Source organism: Panthera leo, chromosome D3 (genome assembly GCF_018350215.1).
Source record: "Panthera leo isolate Ple1 chromosome D3, P.leo_Ple1_pat1.1, whole genome shotgun sequence".
NCBI lineage: Eukaryota > Metazoa > Chordata > Mammalia > Carnivora > Felidae > Panthera > Panthera leo.
Window position 1 is genome coordinate 27,392,029 of NC_056690.1, and position 21,392 is coordinate 27,413,420.

Below are 21,392 nucleotides of genomic sequence, written 5' to 3' on the forward strand. Positions count from 1 at the left end.
TGCCTTTGGGGATGTGTCGAGTAAGAGATTGCTACAGCTGAGTTCAGAGAGGTCTTTTCCTGCTTTCTCCTCTAGGGTTTGGATGCTTTCCTGTCTCACATTCAGGTCCTTTATCCATTTTGAGTTTATTTTTGTGAATGGTGTGAGAAAGTGGTCTAGTTTCAACCTTCTGCATGTTGCTGTCCAGTTCTCCCAGCACCATTTGTTAAAGAGACTGTCTTTTTTCCATTGGATATTCTTTCCTGCTTTGTCAAAGATTAGTTGGCCATACGTTTGTGGGTCTAGTTCTGGGGTTTCTGTTCTATTCCATTGGTCTATGTGTCTGTTTTTGTGCCAATACCATGCTGTCTTGATGATGACAGCTTTGTAGTAGAGGCTAAAGTCTGGGATTGTGATGCCTCCTGCTTTGGTCCTCTTCTTCAAAATTACTTTGGCTATTCTGGGCCTTTTGTGGTTCCATATGAATTTTAGGATTGCTTGTTCTAGTTTCGAGAAGAAGGCTGGTGCAATTTTGATTGGGATTGCATTGAATGTGTAGATAGCTTTGGGTAGTATTGACATTTTGACAATATTTATTCTTCCAATCCATGAGCAGGAATGTCTTTCCATTTCTTTATATCTTCTTCAATTACCTTCATAAGGTTTCTATAGTTTTCAGCATACAGATCTTTTACATCTTTGGTTAGATTTATTCCTAGATATTTTATGCTTCTTGGTGCAATTGTGAATGGGATCAGTTTCTTTATTTGTCTTTCTGTTGCTTCATTGTTAGTGTATAAGAATGCAACTGATTTATGTACATTGATTTTGTATCCTGCAACTCTGCTAAATTCATGTATCAGTTCTAGCAGACTTTTGGTGGAGTCCATCGGATTTTCCATGTATAATATCATGTCATCTGCAAAAAGTGAAAGCTTGACTTCATCTTTGCCAATTTTGATGCCTTCGATTTCCTTTTGTTGTCTGATTGCTGATGCTAGAACTTCCAACACTATGTTAAACAACAGCGGTGAGAGTGGGCATCCCTGTCGTGTTCCTGATCTCAGGGAAAAAGCTCTCAGTTTTTCCCCATTCAGGATGATGTTAGCTGTGGGCTTTTCATAAACGGCTTTTATGATCTTTAAGTATGTTCCCACTATCCCGACTTTCTCAAGGGTTTTTATTGAGAAAGGGTGCTGAATTTTGTCAAAGGCCTTTTCTGCATCGATTGACAGGACCATATGGTCATGATGGATGTTTTGAATAGCAGCACACCTCAACAAAGTAGGCTTAGAGGAACCATACCTCGACATAATAAAGGCCATATATGGAAAATGAACAGCTAATATGATCCTAACTGGGGAAAAACTGAGAGAAAAACTTCTTAGATCTTGCTTCTAGTTATCTGCTTCTTCTCATTAGCACTGTGGGTTGTTAATAAATTAATCTTAACATTTATTACAACCTACTTTAATGGAGACCAACTTCTCCTATACAAGTTTATGTGTCTTATCTCTTTTTTTTTCATCCACTGTTCCATTTATCATTTTTGTTTCTTCTTAACAAACTCCCCAAAGGTTAGATTTCTTTGGTTCACAAATCTGTTAGGAGAAGTGTGCCAGGACAGCTAGTGTCTGCCCCACTCAGCTTCAGGTGGGGCAACTGAAAGGTTTGGGGCTGGATCCATTTGAAGACTTGTTCACTAACGTCTGGTTGTTGATGCTGGCTGTTGCCTGGGACTGCAGTTCAGGAGGCAGCAGAAACACTTAAACTGACACACCTAGACCCTCTTTGTGGCCTAGACTTCCTCACTAGATGGGGAGCTAGATTCCAAGTAAGCAGCCTGAGATACAGAGCAAGGCAGAAGCTGTATCGCCTTTTGTCACCTAGGCTTGGAATACACACAGCATCATAGTCACATATTCTGTTCATTAGGAGCAAGTCACTAAGGTTGTACCATGGTTTTTTTTTTTTATGGAATTAATATTTGAAACCTATGGACACCTTTAAAAAGCAGTATAATTTACCCACTGGCCACAAATGTTTGTATTCCTCCCACCTGAAAAATACATTCACTCCCCTCCCCCTCCAATACCTCCTGCAAGTTTCAGTTATCATGGCATCAGGTTCAAGGCTTGAGTCCAAGATCTTACCATCTTAATCAGGTGCAGTGGGGATAAGCTGCCTGGGTTATGGTATCTAAAGTATAGCCCCTTGAGTGCAAGTGTTCTCAATATGAGGACTTGAGAACAAAAGAGACAGTTATTTACCACTCACAAATGCAACATTCTGGTCAACTGCTGAAGACTCTCCCATTCAGAAAAAGAAGATGGGAAGCACCCTAGTCCATAAGAGTTTTGAAATATAGCCTGATGCATGCTGTCAGTTCTTAAGTTAGGACTTAGTCCTAACCACGGAATACTTTCTCCATGTCTCTTCCCTTTCTTTACTCTTTGAGCTCTTGGTTCCTTCCTTTTCATAAGGAATGACCTGTATTTGCAGCTGTTTTTTCATCCTGCTTCCTCCCTGTGGGACTTCTAAGACCCAAAGGCCTCTTTTCATTTTGCACGATTTGGTCTCTTTTAGTCCAAGCTAGCAAATAGTATGTTTGCTACTATAAATCTCTTACCTTTTTTTAGTTTTCTGTAATTATTACTGGATTTCATGCCGTGTTTTAGCAAAGCGACCCTCCCAAGTCCTTTTGAGATCAGCTTTTCACTTCAGGTTTCCTGTGAAGCTCTTATATGACGATGCCTTTAAAATTCGTCTACTCTCGGGGCTCCTGGCTGGCTCAGTTGGTAGAGCATGTGACACTTGATCTCTGGGTGCTGACTTTAAGCCCCATGTCGGGTGTGGAACCTACTTTAAAAAAAAAAAAATCTTATACTCTTAAGATCCCTAAAGAAATTGGAGGCATACCTTAAATCTTTCTGTTTTCCTGGTAGCACCCTGGATTTTCTCGTAACCCAAAAGCCATTTCTTCATGTCAGCATTATTTGACAGTTCCACATGTAGAGAGGCTGTAAATGAGAAACAGATACTTGAACCCACTAAGTCCTGGTTCCTTTCAGTTGTATAGTCTTTCTTTAGTTTCTCTTTCCTATCCGTTTTACTCTCAGGTATTTTGTAGCATGACTTCCCTTTCCTCCAGTGTCATTTTCTTCACTTGCTTAGAAACCCTTGCTGTCAGCCTCTTCACAGGCCATCAGGCTTCCACTAAGAGTCTCGTGGAGGCCCTTTTTGGGTCTCATTCTTATGCTTTTCTACATCTTTCCAGGTTCCACCTACCTCCTGGTTCAAAGGAAGTTTAGTTTTAGGTTTTTTGAATAGCAGCACACCATTTTTAGTATCAGTATCTGTGGTAGTAATTTACTGCTGCATAATAAGCCACCTCAAAGCCTAGTAGTTCAAAACAGCATTTATCTTGTTCACCAATCTTTAGTTTAGGCAAAGCATAGTAGGGCAACTCATTTCTTCTTCGTTTGGCATCAGCTGGCATAACTGGAAGCTGGAGACTAGAATCATCTAAAGGCTTGTTCATGCACGTGTTTGGCTGTTGAAGCTGGCCTTTGGCTAGGACGTTGGCTAGTCTCAGCTGGAGTATCTACATGAAGACTCACTAGGTAGCCTGGGATTCCTCACAACGTGGTGGCTGGGTTCTAAGGGTGAGCTTCCCTAGAGAAAGAAAGTGAGATGGAAGCTGTATCACATTTTCCAAGCTGGCCTTAAAAATCACAGCAGTGGGGCGCCTGGGTGGCTCAGTCGGTTAAGCGGCCGACTTCGGCTCAGGTCACGATCTCGCGGTCCATGAGTTCGAGCCCCGCGTCGGGCTCTGGGCTGATGGCTCAGAGCCTGGAGCCTGCTTCCGATTCTGTGTCTCCCTCTCTCTCTGCCCCTCCCCCGTTCATGCTCTGTCTCTCTCTGTCTCAAAAATAAATAAAACGTTAAAAATCACAGCAGTTCTGCATATTCTGCTCACTAGAAACCAGTTACTGAAGCCAGCATATATTTAAGGGGCAGGATTTTCACAGAAGTATCAACAAATTTATAAAACGACCACATCCACTCACCTTGTCTTACCAATCATACATAATGAATGGAAGACCTTCCCAACTCAGCATCACTGAAACTCCAGCCAGTTTTGTTGTTGTTGTGGTTGTTGTTGTTGTTGTTTAGTATGATCTCTTATTTCCTAGAAAGTAACAAAGGATTACAAGATAACAGTATTGAATTAATTTTTTTGTCTCAAAAAAATATGTGGATTATCCAATTAAAGTTTTATACTGGGAGATGTGATTTCTTAACCTGGAGAATCATTTCTCCCGGGAACGCAGTTCAAATTAGCATTAAAACATTTGCAGCTCCAAAAAAGGCCGTGGCATTAGAAACATTACTTGTAGATTCATGAATTAGAGTCTTATTTTCAGAGTCTTATCTTGGGACGTATTTTTGAACTCGGGCATACATAAGTCAATATGATATTGCTAAAACTTCTTTAAAAATTATGGAGTGTTAAGATCGGGGAAGGGCTAAGAGACTTTCTCCTAAGAGGGGACTTATTTTATGAAAGAAAGATATGAAAGAATGATAGAAAAATAAAAGTATAGAATCAAGTGCAAATGTTGTGTAGTAAAGACAATGATAGCAAAGATCTATTTCAGTAACACCTGATGGCTTTAACTTTGCTCTTGATTTTCTGAGTTGTTTAAGGGTCCACATTCTAAGACAGGGAACATTTTATTGCAAATGAGTTTATTTAACATTTTGAGTGCCTGGTTGGTTCAGTTACCCTTGATGTTGAGATTGTGAGTTCAAGCCTCACACTGGGCTTAGAGGTTACTTAAAATCTGAAAAAAAATTTGATAGTAGTTTTGGGTTAGAGTCTTTTCACTCCACTTCCAAACTATAGTGTTTTATTCATGCAGGCTGATGTCCTTACAACACAACTGGAAACTACATCTTCAAAATGTCTACACCTGGATGCAAAAAATCAAATTCTTCAACAAGAGTTATTATCAATGAAAGCTTTCGAGGAAGAACGTGAAAAACTAGAGAGCGATAACAAGAAGTTACAACAAGAAGTAGTAAAATTGAAACAATTTATGGAAATGAATATGGTAGAGCGCAGTCAAGTGGAACAGTATAAACGGGAGATTGAAGAAAGAGCACGACTGGACATGGTAGAAAAATTACACGAAGTCAACCTGTTTTTACAGGTTAATTGATTGATCTGTAATGTGCTTTCATTCATTTCACTACAAATTCCATTTTGGATAGATGTGTTGTATGGGTTTCCTCTACTTGCTTTATGGTAATTTGTAGACTTCTGGAGGCATTTGTTCCTCCCTTTAACGAGTTCAGTTTTCATCATTGTTCCTACTAAATCGAGAGGATAAGAAAAAATGATGATTTAAACGACTAGTCTCGCTATTAAGAGGAAAAGAAAAATTATGATTTAAAAATTGCACTGTACTTGGATTATTCTTAAGGTTATTGTCGACTTTAAAAATTTTGTCATTGATTCTATTATATGAATTATCAGATTGCGTGAATACTAATACAAGAATGATTGAACTTTAATTTTATAAATCATATTTAATTCAGTTGACATTGATGATAAATATTTTACACTTGAGCTTTTTTTTTCATTTAAAATTGCTCTCTGAATCATTGACTCAGAACTAAAGGAAACAGGTATAATTAATTATTCAGATTATAGCTATTTTAAAACTATCCCATTAATTTGCTTTAGGCACAAGCAGCAGCTCAAGAAAACTTGGACCAGTTAAGAGAAAATGCTCATGCTTCAACGAGAAGTCAAATGGAACTTAGAATTAAAGATCTGGAATCTCAGGTCTCTACAATGAAGACGTCTCAAGAAGAATCTACTAAAACAGAGTTGGAAACCTACAGGCAACTCTACCTAGAAGAATTAAAAGTTAGAAAGTCCTTGAGAAATAAGCTGAACAGGTAAGCCAAAACAGAATCATAGACAAGAAATTTAGCTTATTAATTTGCCTCTAAAGCATAATTTCTGTGGAGCCAAGATCATGAGATGAGTAGGAAGTGAAAGCCAACTAGATCGTGTAATTTTGGAAAATGATGTTTCTAAGTGAACTTACCTTTGAAATGTTAGTCCAGGACAGTTTGCATCCCTCCTCTTCTTTTTGGTTCTTTTTGGTTTTACAGGACCTCTTCCCCCACCCACCCCCCCCCCGCACCCCCCGCCCTGTATATTTTCCATTGATCGGATCTGCTAGTCTTTAAGTGCATTGTTTGAAGCTTTCTCATTTAGAAGTATATTATTATAAAATTGCTTGCCAGAAGTACCCTAAATAGAAATGTCGATGAGTTCATTTTTGGAAGATGACATCTTTAACCTAAAAGCTCAAGTACTACTACTACTACTCATCCTGGCACCTTGGTACATTTATTCTCTTGATTGTGAACTTTGGTATTATTACTAGAGTGGGCCTTGAGACAAACTATCCTTTATGTTTTTTCTACTTTACATAATGGCATATATGTGAAATACAGAAGGACTCACACAGGGCTGAAGGGGAGTATAATTCCCAAAGTGGCAAAAAAGAGCACCATGCTGGGAGGGAGGTGTGTGGAAGACTGAAGACAGAAAGGGCAGATTCTGCCTCCAGTGCCTTGGTAACTGTTATAAGCTAACTGCCTCTGTAGCTGTTTTAGTTCTTTCTGATCACACCTCTGCCATCTACTATCTCCCCTAGAGCTTGTTGGTCTCACTGATTCCTCGGTGTCAAATGCTCAGTTTCTTTGAGATAGTAAGTGAAATGTGCAAGAGTGGTGAAAGCAAATGCTTGAAAATGACTTTGAGGGATGGTTTATTTTTATATCTGTAAACAGGTTTACGAAATATAAGTATGTATATATAATGGCATCCTGAAGGATCCTGCCGGTACAGCCATTCCAGAAGACAGCAAGTATTATTCATTAAGCCGTGTACATCACTGATAGCCACTTCTCTCCCTTCCCTCATTTGAATTGTTCGTTAGGGGTCCCCCTGGAAACATAAGTATTTCTTTAGAACAATTTTAAAAGTATAATTTTAGATAGTAGGTGTGCTCTGTCACATGTTCAGTGTTAAAACACTGTTCAATGGCAAATGCTATTTACTATTATGGAAACTTAAAAAGATGTAAGTCATTTAGGAATGATTTAGGGAAAAAGAAAATGTATTTGTGTTTTTTAATCTTCACAGGACTAATGAGAGACTGTCAGAGAGCAATACAAAACTTCTTGCGGAGAGACAGCAGCATCAAACTTTACTCAGGACTCTTACTATGAGCCCAGGCCTGGAAACACCTTATTGTGGACATTTTGAAAATAATTCAGTGCTCAATGGAAACCTTACTCCAAGAGGAAACTTGGTGATTCCTACCTTAACCCCACGACCATCATATGACCACTGGGAGACTTCCTTGTGGAAGGTTAGTTATATTATCTGTTTTACTTTGGGGTTCAGATATCTGATATAATTGTTGCTTTTAATTTGGTGAAATTCTGAGTTGTTTAAGTAACTAATACATACGAAGTAAAAGTCATAATTATATGTGCTAAGAAAGAATTGAGGTAAATTACACACACACACATAAATATATATATATATATATATATATATGTTATATATAACATATATATATATATGTTATATATAACATATATATATATATGTTATATATAACATATATATATATATATGTTAGTCCCTTGTTGTCTCATTTCCAAGAGATACTTATTTTTATTTTATTTTAGCGAGAGAATGAGTGAGTGCATGCAGGGGAGGGGCAAAAGCAGAGGGAGAAAGAGAATCCCAAGCAGGTTTCATGCTCAGCACAGAGCCCAATGTGGGGCTCAGTCTCAAAACCATGAGATCATGACCTGAATCAAAATCAAGATTTGGACACTGAAAACAACTGAGCCACCCAGGTGCGCCACAAGAGACACCTAGTATTAACTGTATTCAATAAATATAACTAAACTGACCCATGTTAAATTTCTTGAAAAGCTTTCATTTAAATTTGATTTTAGAAAGTAAATGTTATTGCCTGCTGACCACAGGTACACTTAGATGCTTGGACTTATTTTCAGTTGGCAGTGGTTCATAAACATTTGAAGGTTTTGCTATCATCCAGTTTTTGCACCCCTGTATGTCAGTAAATGATCGTCCTCCAAACACTTAACGACATATGAATGTTTACTATTTAAAAGAATCCAAGGGGGTGCCTGGGTGGCTCAGTCATTTCAGCATCTAACTCTTGATCTCAGCTCAGTTTTGATCTCAGGGTCATGAGTTCAAGTCCTGCATTGGGCTCTACACTAAGCATGGAGGCTACTTTAAAAAAAAAAAAGAATCCATGGTAAGTCCTTTTTATGAATTAAATCAACTTGTAACACTAAAATGGTTAATTTCTCTTTTAAGTTAAATTTTTGTATTTTCTTACATGAGAATACATCTTTAATTGCTTTCTTACTTATGGCACTCTTTTTTCTTTTTCCTTTTTTTTTGACTTATAGCACCTTTGTTTCAATTTTTATTGAATCGCTCTTGATGAACGATTGTAGAGCATTTTATAAATAGCTAAATCAAGAAAATATTTGAATTTTTAAAATTAAGCTTTTATTTCTTCAAATGAGTTCTTTGCCCCTTTCTCTTTTCTTTTTCTGGAACCCCTTGAATGCAAGTATTATTACACTGGATGTTGTCCCACAGGTCCCTTAACCTAGTCTCACTTTTAAAGTTCTTTTTTCTTTTTGTTTTTCATCTTGGATGATTTCTACTACCCTGTCTTGCAAATTGTTGATCTGTTCTTCTGCATCTTTCTACCTGCTGCTGATTCCCTCTAGTGTATTTGTCATTTCTGTTATTGTATCCTTCAGCTCTGATTGGTTATTTTTTATATTTTCTACCTCTTTGTTGACGTTATCACTGGATCCATTCATTCTCCTCCCAAGTTCACTGAGCATCTTTATGACCTTTACCTTGAACTCTTTATGAGGTACATCACTTATCTCTGTGTTTTTTTTTCTTAGTTTTTTTTCTTAGTTTTGTTAGTTTTTTTTTTCTTAGGTGTTGTCATGTTCTTTCATTTGGAAGGTATTCCTCTGTGTCCTCAGTTTGTCTGACTTTCTATGTTTGTTTCTAAAATGGTTTCTTTCAATTTTTTCTCTCTTTTGAGTGGGCGTTGCTTTTGAACAATGTACATTGGTTATGAAGCCAAGGAAGAAGAGAATGTTTCTGTAAGTGTTGTCTAGTCATTTTTCTTGGTGGAGCTGTGACAGGTGACACTGGGTAGGCGGCAAGTAACACTGCTCTTCTCTTTCTAAATTCAGAACACAGGAGACAGGGAGATGGAGAGAAACTTAGTAGCTTTATTACTAATACACACTAACAAATTGGAGGATATGATTTAGGTTATGTTAGCCACATTGGGCTTCCTCCCAAATTGGGCACTTCCCCACACAGTTGTAAATTGAGGAAACAAATGCTTGACCCCCACCCCGGGGGCCGGGTGCTTACCCCAGAGCTGAGAGCAGACCCAAATTCATGTTACTGTGGGCAGGCACATCTTTTCAAAGAGGAGATTCAGAAACACATAAGCACTGCTTAGCTCCTTCTCCCAACTTCACCCGTTAGGTAAGTCTCCCTTCCTGTCGGGAGGGAGAGAGAGATAAGTCCAAATGTGAGAAGTGAAGGTTCACCTATTATTTCTGACCGGATTTAAATTATAAATAAAGTGAATTGTGTCTTTTGTACATACCAACTAATGATGAGAGGTTAGACAGAAGCATGCTAGATGGGAAAGAGAAATCTGTTGGTTTTTAAATTTTGCTGTAAATAACCACACCATGGGTTCCCTCATTTGTTGATTGATTTTGATAAACCAAAATTTCTTGGGAAGAAATAAATCATTCTTTCAGGAAGAATTTCCTCAGTTTCAGCTTGCTTGCTTCACCTAAAGCTTCTCTCTCTGAAGTTCTCTGTCCTGTGGTTTAAAAAAGTTGTGCTTAAAAACTGACTGCTACTAAAAGGAGTTAACATAATTTCTGTTCCTTTATTTTTATTCATGACTTTAAAATTTGTAATTTAGTTAGAGAGCTACTATTGTGTGCCTCATACCTAAACATTATTGAGCCACATGACAAAGTTTTATGTATTCATTTTCTCTGAGTTATACTTAAAATATACATATTTTTCCTGACTATGAGGAAGTAACTGGCATAGAACTCTAGGCTTGGTAAGACCAGAAGTGTATTTATTCCTGGTCTGCATCTAGTTGGTTTCATGACCTCAGGCAAAGTACACTCTCTCTGAGCCCTTTTTGTCTATTACGCAAAATTCGGGATTTTGACTAAATTAGTGACTTTTATACCTTCAAAATAATTTTGTTTTCAAAGAATAGAATGTAATTTTTTTTTGCATTAACTGTATTGTGTAAAACAGAGAGAAGTAGAGCTGTCTAACTAAAGGAGAGATGGAGACTATGGCTGTGACTTCCTTGTCCCTCAATCCTGCAGTGTCCCCAACCGAACCTTAGATTTCTATGGGCCATATTTGAATGCTAACAGTAATGAGAAAATCCTTCTAATTAAAAATTCTTTAAAAATGTTCTTTAAATTAAAATTTGCTGATATATAGTTTTTCTGTGTAAAATTTTCTCACCCTCTTATATTTCTGATAAATGGAAAGGTATACATAAAAGTACACATGTGTCCTTATTCATGGACTTGAAAGCTATTTTCACCATCGAAACACAGTTTTCACCTAGAAATAAACATGAAGGTCACAGAGGTAAATATTTAGGAAAAGAGCTTTTGGGGAAAAGATGCAACATTACCTTGGTAGTTCCTTAAGTCATGTCATGTAAAAAACGTGGTTTATATTTTATATCGTATTTATTAATGGTAATATAAAGTTGTTTGAATAAAGCCTTCCCCATCATCTGGTATTGAGTTATTAATTTTATAAGTCTGGTATAGTAAAGTTGTCCCATTCATTTTATACTGCCAGAATATAATGCTATTGTCAAAAAAGTGTTATGGTTCCTCAAAAACTTAAAAATAGATATTCATTAATTCCACTACTGCGTATTTACCCAAAGAAAATGAAAACACTAATTTGAAAAGCTGTGTGCATCCCTATATTTATTGAGACATTGTTTGCAATAACCAAAATATGGAAGCAACCTAAGTGTCCATCGATAGATGAATGGATAAAGAAGATGTGTAATATGTATACAATGAAATATACCTCAGCCATCAAAAAGAATGAGATCTTGCCATTTGTGACAACATTGATAGACCTAGAGGGTATTATGCTAGGTGAAATAAATTGGAGAAAGACAAATAAATACCATCTGATTTCACTTACATGTGGAATATAAAAAAACTAAACAAGTCAACAAACAGAATCATAACTACAGAGGACACATTGGTGGTTGGTAGGGGGGGAGGTGGGTAGAGAGTAAGGACAAAATAGGTGAAGAGGAGGAAGAGGTACAAATTCCAGTTATAAAATAGGTAAGTCACAGGAATGAAGAATACAGCATATGAAATATCCTCAATAATATTGTATTAATGTTGTATGGTGACAGAGGGTAACTACACGTACGGTAGTGAGCATAGCATAGTGTCTACAATTGTCCAATCTGAATTTGTATACTGAAATTAGTGTAACAGTGTCTGTCAACTATACTTCAATTAAAAAAAGGTATTAGGGAAAATAGTCTCTGAAAATATTGGGAAACATGTCAGCCAAAACATTTGTCCTCACACCTACATTTGTAAAGACATTGGAATCCTTATCACCAGTGTTGATTATGTTCAGTACACTATTTTGGAGCCCGTTTGGGGCATTCAGGGAGAGGCTACCTTATATAAGAAAGATCTAAATAAGAACATTCTAGACAGGAACAGTTGTAATATACAGTTGACCATTGACCAACATGGTTTCGAACTGTGCGGGTCTACTTTACTTACACATGGATTATTTTTGGATACTGTATAGTACTGTAAGTGTATTTCCTCTTCCTTCTGTTTTTCTCAATGTCATTTTTTTGCCCTGGCTTATTCTACTGTACAAAACATGTATGGATCGACTGTTTCTGTTACCGGTAAGGCTTCTGGTCAAGAGTAGGCTATTAGTAATTAAGTTTTGGGGGGATGAAAAATTATATGCAGGTTTTTGTCTGCACTGCAACCTCTGTGTTATTTAAGGGTCACCTGTAGTTGGAAATATTCGTACACATTTCATAAGTAAGTAGATAACCATAACTTTAATAAGTCAAGTGTTTCCAAACTTGGTCCTAATTTGGAGAAAGGAAACAAAGTTACAATTGAAAATTGCATATTGTTTTCCTTGTCTCTAATTGAGAAAGTTATAAATCAGAAGCTAAGTTTGAAAACTGTTGTAACCCTCTATTTTTCCTTTCTTCAAAGAGATTTTCTGAAATCTTTGTGTCCATATGAAAAGAAATAAGTGTTTTAGTCATAATACAGATAGCAAAATATTATTACTCAATATTTTGCCAGTAGAATTTCCACATGACAGTATGACAGTCCCACATTCTTCATTTTATATGTATTTAAGAGTCAGTCCTGAAAAATTAATAGCAAAAGCATTCCTTCAAATTTTGTTTTTCTAAAAGTGAAAGAATGGAAAGCCCATTTTAAGGAACAATTCATTAAGGTAAAAAACTGATTGAACTTTCATAAATGGCAGGTTTTCTAATCATTTCCCAGTAATAATTCAGTATACAATATGATTCTTGTTTAAACTTTTTTGTACCAGTAAGATCAAACATCACCTTTCAGAGATTATACACATTCAATAGATCAATATTAATTGTACTTTTTATCAGATTCACTTAAATGGCATTATATATATGTATACACACACACACACACACATATACACACATATATACGTGTGTGTGTATGTATGTATGTATGTATGTATGTATGTATGTATGTATGTATCTGTTCTCAATTATCTAAAACTAACATAAAATAGGTAGGAATTTATTTTATTCATGTGATTGTCTTTCTATGTAAGCAATCCCTAACTTCGGTTTAATCTCTACAAGTATTGTTTCAAGACCACATGTCGTAAGCTATATATAATTCCTACAATGTCTTTTGTTTACCTTACACATTCTAAATAATATTTGACTTATTTCAGATGCAGCAGGAGTTGGAGAAAGCAGTAACCAGAGCACCAGAAGAAGGTATGTTGCCAAAAATGTATGAAGTTAGATATCATTGATTTCTGAAATAAACTATAAATAGTAAACGGCATCCCTTTCCATTGTTTGGATAATGGATACTGCACTCACATTTTTTTTGTACATATCTAATAAAAAATGTAAAAACATGAGCATAATGAAGAACACACTTCTTCCTCATTTAGTCCTCATGTTTCATAGCTCTTTTAAAATCTCCCAAAAGTCTAGGGGCACCCAGGTGGCTCAGTCGGTTGGGCGACTGATTTCAGCTCAGGTGGGTTCAGACCCTACACAGGGCTCTGTGCTGAAAGCTCGGAGCCTGGAGCCTACTTCGTATTCTGTGTCTCCCTCTCTCTGTGCCCCTGCCCGCTTGTGGTTTGTCTCTCTCTCAAAAATAAATAAACGTTAAAGAAGTTTTTTTCAATCTCCCTAAATCTATATATCTGTTATTATTTCTGGCGATAATCTTCCTTCACTGGTGCCATCCCTATGGAACTGTCAACCTGCACAAGTCTCAGAAAAGGTGTGCTTTATCAAATTGTTGTTTCCGCTAGTGATAGAAGACCCAAAAAGCCAAAGTCGTCTTAGTAATGCTTGGTTAAGTAATTAGAGGTCATATAGCTGTCACTTGACAGGTAACGGGTTTCAATCTTCACTCATTGACTTTGTCATTGCTTTTGCCCTTGGGAAAAACTTTAAATTCCTTAGCATGGAATGAAAACACCCAAATCAGTTTGCTTCTTGCCAGATTATTCAGCCTTGTCTCACTATTTCCCTACTCTGCTGCTTTGCTCTAGCACCTTCTCAAACTAAACTACTCATAATTGCACAAGTGTTCTTCCTCACTTCTAGCTCTTTGTATGTGCTTCCTCCCTCTACCTAGCATACTCTTTCCTTGTCCTTCAGGTGTCAGATTACATATCACCTTCACCAAAAAGCAGACAATATTGACGCAAAACTGGGATGTCCCTTCTGTATGTTCCAGTAGTGCTGTGTTTTATACCTGTCACTTACATCTGTATATCAAGGAAGGTCCTGTTCAGAAATGTTGGGAAATGCCTGTTTGATTTTTCAGTTTGATTGTTCAGGGTGGACTGTGTCCTCATCTTGTAATTTCACCTTGTAATGAAAAAACCAGAAACTCTGATATTTATCCACAATAGCAATTAATTCAGTGTGCAACCCTGAGCAAAATATATTTAATACTAATCTTGGGTTTCATATTGCAGTTGTACGTAGTTATTTTTCAATTTTCTTAACACCTTTTCATAAAGGCCCCAACTTTCTTTTTTCTTTTTCTTTTCTTCTTTTCTTTTCTTTCTTTTTTTTTAAGGACTTGTAGTGAAAAGTATTTTGGAGAAAGAAGATAATTCTTTCTTTCTTTTCCTTTTCAGCTGCTACCGAATTTGAACGAGGATCCTGTAGAACTCCTTTAGTATCTACTGATGATTCAATTCTAAATCAAGATCCAGTATGGAAAGCGTCACGAGAATATGTACAGATTTTGAACAAAAATTATATGATTTGAAAAATAAATAGAAAAAATTTACTGGATGCTTACAAAACATTGTCCACTATATGGAAAAATCTTGATTAAAGGAAAATGTTTTTGTGTCACATGTGTGTAATGAAAATCTGTATAATATTTTAAACTATGTTTCTTGGCATCTCATTAAATTTTAAGCACATTTTGTACGTGGAAAGCAGCACTAGAGGGTTTGACATACATCAGACTGTTCCACTCCCTGCTGTTTGCACAGCACACAAACAAACAAGTTGTCATTAATACTTCAGTAGTGTTCATGGATGGCTTTTTTGTATTTTCCAATTTTTATCACTATATGTGGGCCTAAAGATTTAGACATTAGTTTGATGTATTCCTGCTATGGCTATTGCCAATGTTTGTACATATTACAATTTTTTATAGTGCCATAAAACCTATTTATAATTTTAATTGTCAACACTGATTCATAGCTCTTTCCACATGGAGAAATAAAATTTGCATAAGGCTTTTCACCTTTTCTATTTATTTAGTTAGTTATTTTTTATTTGCTTTTTGGAAACAAAGTTAGAGAAAAGAAAAAATAGAGAAACAAAAAAAAAAAAGAACTGCCCCTCCCCCGCCCCAGAGCCATTTGCAAGTAAATTGCTAACGGGATGCCTGATTCCTGTAGCATTTAAATCCTACAAGTCAGTACATTCCACATAACTACCATACAACCTTCACAATCAGAACATTAACTCTAATACACTTGTCGCTTGAACAATGGGGTTAAGGGCTCTGACCCCTGCCCCCCACAGTCAAAAAGCCATGAACAACTTTTGACCCCCAGAGACTTAACCACTGCTACTACCAATGATCTTTTGTATATGATATGTATCGTACAATATTCTTAAAGTAAGCTACAGAAAAAAATACCATGAAGAAAATTATAAAAGAAAATACATTTCCAGTACTGAAAAAAATCTGTGTGTAGTCAGTGCACCCATCAAAACTCTTTTGTTCAAGGGTTCAGTATAATTCTATCATTTATTCCTCATAATTCTTTTTAAGTTTGCTCACTTATCTGTAGTATACGTAATACCAAGGAAGGTCCTGTTCAGAGCCATGTATTGAATTCAGTTGTGTGTCTTAGTCTCTTTCACTCTAGAACAGTTCCTTTGTCTTTCCTTGACTTTCATGACTTTTAACCTTTTGACGACTAAATTCCAGTAATGTGCAATGTCTTTCAATGTGGATTTTTCTTAGGTTTCCTTACGGTAAAATTCAGATCATAATTTTTAGCAAGAGTATCACTACAACCTACTCTTTTCATTGCATCCTCTCATGTGACCTACAATTTTGATTTGTCCCAATACTGGTGATGTTAATGTTGGCCAGCGGAGGTAGTATCTGCCAGGTTTCTCGCCTGGAATGTTAACTTTCCACTTTCCAATTAGTATTTTGTGGGGAAGTACTTTGAGACATGTACACATATCCTTTCTCAGACACCCTGTGCCAGGCCACCTCTTCTGCAGATGGTTTGCCCCCCTGCAGGTTCTGAAAACCCACGCTGGGCTATTCTTCCCCTGTACAGATGCCTCCCCACCCTGTCCAGTCTGTGATACTTCATTATTCTATATCATTCACTTTTCAGGGATGCTCTCACTTGAGCTCCAACACTGTGCAGGGTGACTGTCCCACACGTAATGCCTTCCCCATTCTGTCTAAGCTCCAGCACCTCACTTTGGACCCCCACAACTCCATGCCTCTGTTTCTAGGACTGGGAACTAAACTGTTGGGGATGAGAAAGAAGAAAGGAAGGAAGGGCTCCACAGGTCTTCTTTAATCAACTTGGCAAGCTCTCCAAAGCCGTTTCTCATTGGAATTGCATTGAATCTGCTAATAGTTTGTAAGGAAAGACATTTCTTATACTGATTTTTCCAAACAACTAGTCTTTTAATTGTCTAAGCTTATTCCCCACAATATATTGTTTCTTACTCGAGTGTTTTATCTGCAGATTCCTTTGGATTTGGGGCATGAAGCGAAATATAATCTATAAATAGTGGCATTTTCGGTTCTTTCCAATTCCTAGAGCTTTCATTTTTTTTTCTTTCCTACTACAAAAATGACGTTGAGTAAATGTGAGGATAGTGAGTGTTCATGTCTTCTTGAAATTGCAACATGTAAAAGTAGTTTTCTACAACTATGTAGATAGTGGGGTTTTAAAAATGTATATCTTTTATCAGTCTCTTAGTTTGCGCTTGCCGTTTACAACAGATCACCATCAACACAGTGTCTTACAGCCACACACATGTATCTCACATTTTTATCGGTCAGAAGCTGAGCAATGGCTTAGCTGGGTCCTTTGTTCAGGTTCTCACAAAGCTGTACCCAAGGTGTCCGCTAGACGGCCCTTCCCCATTTGGGTGCTTCAATGGGGAAGAATCTGCTTCCAAGCCCATTGCGTTTGTTTTTAAGAGAATTTCCTTGTGACTGTATGACTGGACTCATTTCCACAGCTCTTTGCTAGTTGTCGGCTAGTTGGAGGCTTAGGTCTTAAGCATTCCCAGACACTTGTCTTAGTCCTTTTGGGCTGCTCTAACAAAATGCCATAGGCTTATGAAAAAAATTTTATCTTTCACAGTTCTGGAGGCTGGGAAGTCCAAAATGAAGGCACTGGCAGATTCAGTGTCCAGCGATGGCCTGCTTCCTGGCTCATGGACGCTGGTCTTGCTGCTTGGCGCAGGCCAAGGGAGCTCTCACAGCCCTCCTTTATAAGGGCACTAATCCCATTCATGAGGGCTCCACCTTTATGACTTAATCACTTCCCAAATCGCCCACTTCTAAATACTATCACGTTGAACATTAAGATTTAACACATGAGTTTCGGTGAGTGGGGACACAAATATTCAGCCTAGAGCAAGGCTGTTCCTTGTTCGTGCCACGTAGACTTCCTCGATATGGCCGCTTCATTTAGGAGGCCAGAAAGGAGAATGTCACTTCAGAGAAGGCTCAGTCCTCCTTAAAGGGTGTTCACGTGATCAGATCAGGTTTGCCTAGCATAAAACTCCTTTTGGTTGACTCTGAATTAACTGAATTATGTCTGCAACAGTCCTTTACATTTGCCATATTCCAATAGCTAGAGTCAAGTCACAGATCTTAAGAGAAAAGAATTATAAAGAAAAGGTGACAACGCTAAAGGGCAGATATTATGGGGTCACTTAGGGTCTTTCTGCTACAAGTATATTGAGGAAGTTCCCTTATAATACTAGTTTTCTAAGTTTTGTCATGAATGACTATTGAATGCTAACAGATGTTTATTTCACATCTATTGAGATAGGTTTTTTTAACTGTTTATTTTTGAGAGAGACCAAGCAAGCCAGCAGGGGAGGGGCAGAGAGAGAGGGAGACAGGATCTGAAGCAAGCTCTGCGCTGACAGTGGCGAGCCCAATACGAGCCCCACGTGGAGCTGAAACTCACTGTCAGATCATGACCTGAGCCTAAATTGGATGCTTAACCGACTGAGCTACCCAGGCACCCTGAGATAAGTTTTTAAAATATTTGTGAATGGGGGGAGGGTCCAAGATGGCGGAACACCATGGAAGTTTTGTGTGTGTCTCGCACCCATGAAATACAGCCAGGCCAACATGAAACCATCCTACACACCTAGAACACTGATTGGAGGACTAACACAACAATCTGCACAACCTGAACCACAGAATTCAGCAGGAATTTACCCCAAAAGAAAGAGCATGAAGAAACGACAGCCAGGGATTTAACCAACACAGATAGAAGCAAGATGTCTGACCCAGAATTTAGAATCACGATAAGAATATTAGCTGGGATCCAAAATAGATTAGAACCCCTTTCTGCAGAGATAAAAAAAAGTAAAAAAATACCCAGAATGAAATTAAAAATACTATCACTGAGCTGCAATCACAGATGGATGCAGTGGCGGCAAGGGTGGACAAGGCAGAACAGAGAATCCACGATATAGAGGACAAACTTAGAAGGAATAACGAAGCAGAAAAAAAAGAGTGAGATTAAGGCAAAAGAGCACGATTTAAGCATTAGAGAAACCAGTGACTCATTAAAAAGGAACAACATCAGAATCATAGGGGTCCCAGAAGCGGACGAGAGAGAGATAGGGGCATTAGGGTAATGTGAGCAAATCATAGAGGAAAACATGTACGAAAGCTGGGGAAAGACACAGACGTCAAAATCCAGGAAGCACAGAGGACCCCCATTAGATTCAACAAAAACCGACCATCAACAAGGCATATCATAATAGTCAAATTCACAAAATACTCAGGCAAGGAGAGAATCATGAAAGCAGCAAGGGGAAAAAAAAAGTTCCCTAACCTAAAAGGGAAGACAGATCAGGTTTGCAGCAGACCTACCCACAAAAACTTGGCAGGCCAGAAAGCAGTGGCGGGATATATTCAGTGTGCTGAATCAGAAAAATATGCGGGGGCACCTGGGTGGCTCAGTCGGTTAGGCGTCCGATTTCCACTCTGGTCATGATCTCACGGTCTGTGAGTTTGAGCCCCCCGTCAGTCTCTGTGCTGACAGCTCAGAGCCTGGAGCCTGCTTCGGATTCTGTGTCTCCCTCTCTCTCTGCCCCTCCCCCGTTCATGCTCTCTCTCTCTCTCTCTCTCTCTCTCTGTCAAAAATAAATAAACATTAAACAAATAAAATAAAAAATAAATGCAGCCAAGAATTCTTTATCCAGCAAGGCTGTCACTCAAGATAGGAGAGAGAAAATGTTTCGCAGACAAACAAAAATTAAAGGAATTTGTGACCACTAAACCAGCCCTGCAAGGAATTTTAAGGGGGACTCTCTGAGGGAAGAAAAGATGAAAAAAAATTACATATATATATATATATATATATATATATATACACATATACATATATATGTATGCGTATGTATCTATATATATCTATCTATCTATATAGATAGATAGATAGATAGAGATAGATAGATATATACCAAAAGCAACAAAGATTAGAAAGGATCAGAGAACACCACCAGAAACTCCACGTGTACAAGCATCATAATGGCAATAAATTCATATCTTTCAGTACTCACTCTAAATGTCAATGGACTCAATGCTCCAATCAAAAGGCATAGGGTAACAGAACGGATAAGGAAACAAGGTCCATCTATATGCTGTTTCCAGGAGACCCAGTTTAGACCTAAAGACACCTTCAGATTGAAAATAAGGGGATGGAGAACCATCTTTCATGCTAATGGTCAACAAAAGAAAGCTAGAGTAGCCATACTTATATCAGACAATCTAGATTTTAAAATGAAGACTGTAGCAAGAGATGCAGAAGGGCATGATGTCATAATCAAGGGGTCTATCCACCAAGAAGACCTAACAACTGTAAACATTTATGCGCCACATGTGACAGCACCCAAATATGTAAATCCATTAATCACAAACATAAAGAAACTCATCGATAGTAATACCATAATAGTAGGAGACTTCAACACCCCACTCACAGCAATGGACAGATCATCTCATCAAAACAATCAACAAGGAAACAATGGCTTTGAATGACACACTGGACCAGATGGACTTAACAGATATATTCAGAACATTTCATCCTAAACCAGCAGAATATACATCCTTCTCCAGTGCACACGGAACGTTCTCCAGAATAGACCATATACTGGGACATAAATCAGCCCTAAGTAAGTACAAAAAGATCGAGATCATACCGTGCATATTTTCAGACCACAACACTATGAAACTCGAAATCAACCACAAGAAACAATTGGGAAAGGTAACACATACTTGGAGACTGAAGAACATCCTACTAAAGAATGAATGGGCCGGGGTGCCTGGGTGGCGCAGTCGGTTAAGCGTCCGACTTCAGCCAGGTCACGATCTCGCGGTCCGTGAGTTCGAGCCCCGTCAGGCTCTGGGCTGATGGCTCGGAGCCTGGAGCCTGTTTCCGATTCTGTGTCTCCCTCTCTCTCTGCCCCTCCCCCGTTCATGCTCTGTCTCTCTCTGTCCCAAAAATAAATAAAAAAACGTTGAAAAAAAAATTAAAAAAAAAAAAAAAAAAAAAAAAAAAGAATGAATGGGCCAACCAAGCAGTGAAAGAGGAAATTGAAAAGTATATGGAAGTCAATGAAAGGGATCACACCACAACCCAAAACCTCTGGGACGCAGCAAAGGTGGTCATAAGAGGAAAATAGATAGCAATCCAGGCCTTCCTAAGAAGGAAGAGAGATCTCAGATATACAACCTAACCTTATGCCTTAAGGAGCTGGAAAAAGAACAGCAAATAAAACCCCAAACCAGCAGAAGGCAGGAAATAATAAGGATTACAGCAGAAATCAATGCTATCGAAAGAAACAAACAAACAAACAAACAACCCCACAAAAATACCAGTTGAACAGATCAATCAAGCCAGAATCTGGTGCCTTGAAAGAATTAACAAAATTGATAAACCACTAGCCAGTCTGGTCAAAAAAGAAAAAAAGGAAAGGACCAAAATAAATAAAATCAAGAATGAAAGAGGAGACATCACAACCAACACAGCAGAAATAAAAACAATAATAAGAGAATAGTATGAGCAATTGTATGCCAATAAAATGGGTAATCTGAAAGAAATGGACAAATTCCTAGAAACATATACACTACCAACACTGAAACAGGAA

The 21,392-nt window shown here is 37.8% G+C and overlaps 1 protein-coding gene and 1 long non-coding RNA gene across 3 annotated transcripts in view; one reads left to right on the plus strand and one right to left on the minus strand.

Annotated features, from left to right (window-relative positions):
* LOC122203209 (ankyrin repeat domain-containing protein 62-like) overlaps positions 1-14,849 on the plus strand; it is a 120,176-nt gene extending 105,327 nt beyond the window's left edge. Inside the window, 5 exon segments of the mRNA XM_042909797.1 lie at positions 4,905-5,195; positions 5,732-5,949; positions 7,211-7,439; positions 13,190-13,235; positions 14,627-14,849. Of these exon segments, the coding sequence (XP_042765731.1) occupies positions 4,905-5,195; positions 5,732-5,949; positions 7,211-7,439; positions 13,190-13,235; positions 14,627-14,760 (918 nt within the window). The 3' untranslated portion in view covers positions 14,761-14,849.
* Positions 9,047-19,951, minus strand: LOC122203212. Of its 2 annotated transcripts, none has more exons than XR_006195086.1 (3): positions 19,809-19,951; positions 9,530-9,660; positions 9,047-9,332 (listed from the first exon to the last, which is right to left on the minus strand). It is a non-coding gene; the product is annotated as an uncharacterized LOC122203212 (long non-coding RNA). The 2 variants fall into 2 exon arrangements; XR_006195087.1 differs by lacking the exon at positions 19,809-19,951 and adding an exon at positions 10,673-10,774.
* Between the last annotated feature and the right edge of the window lie 1,441 nt (positions 19,952-21,392).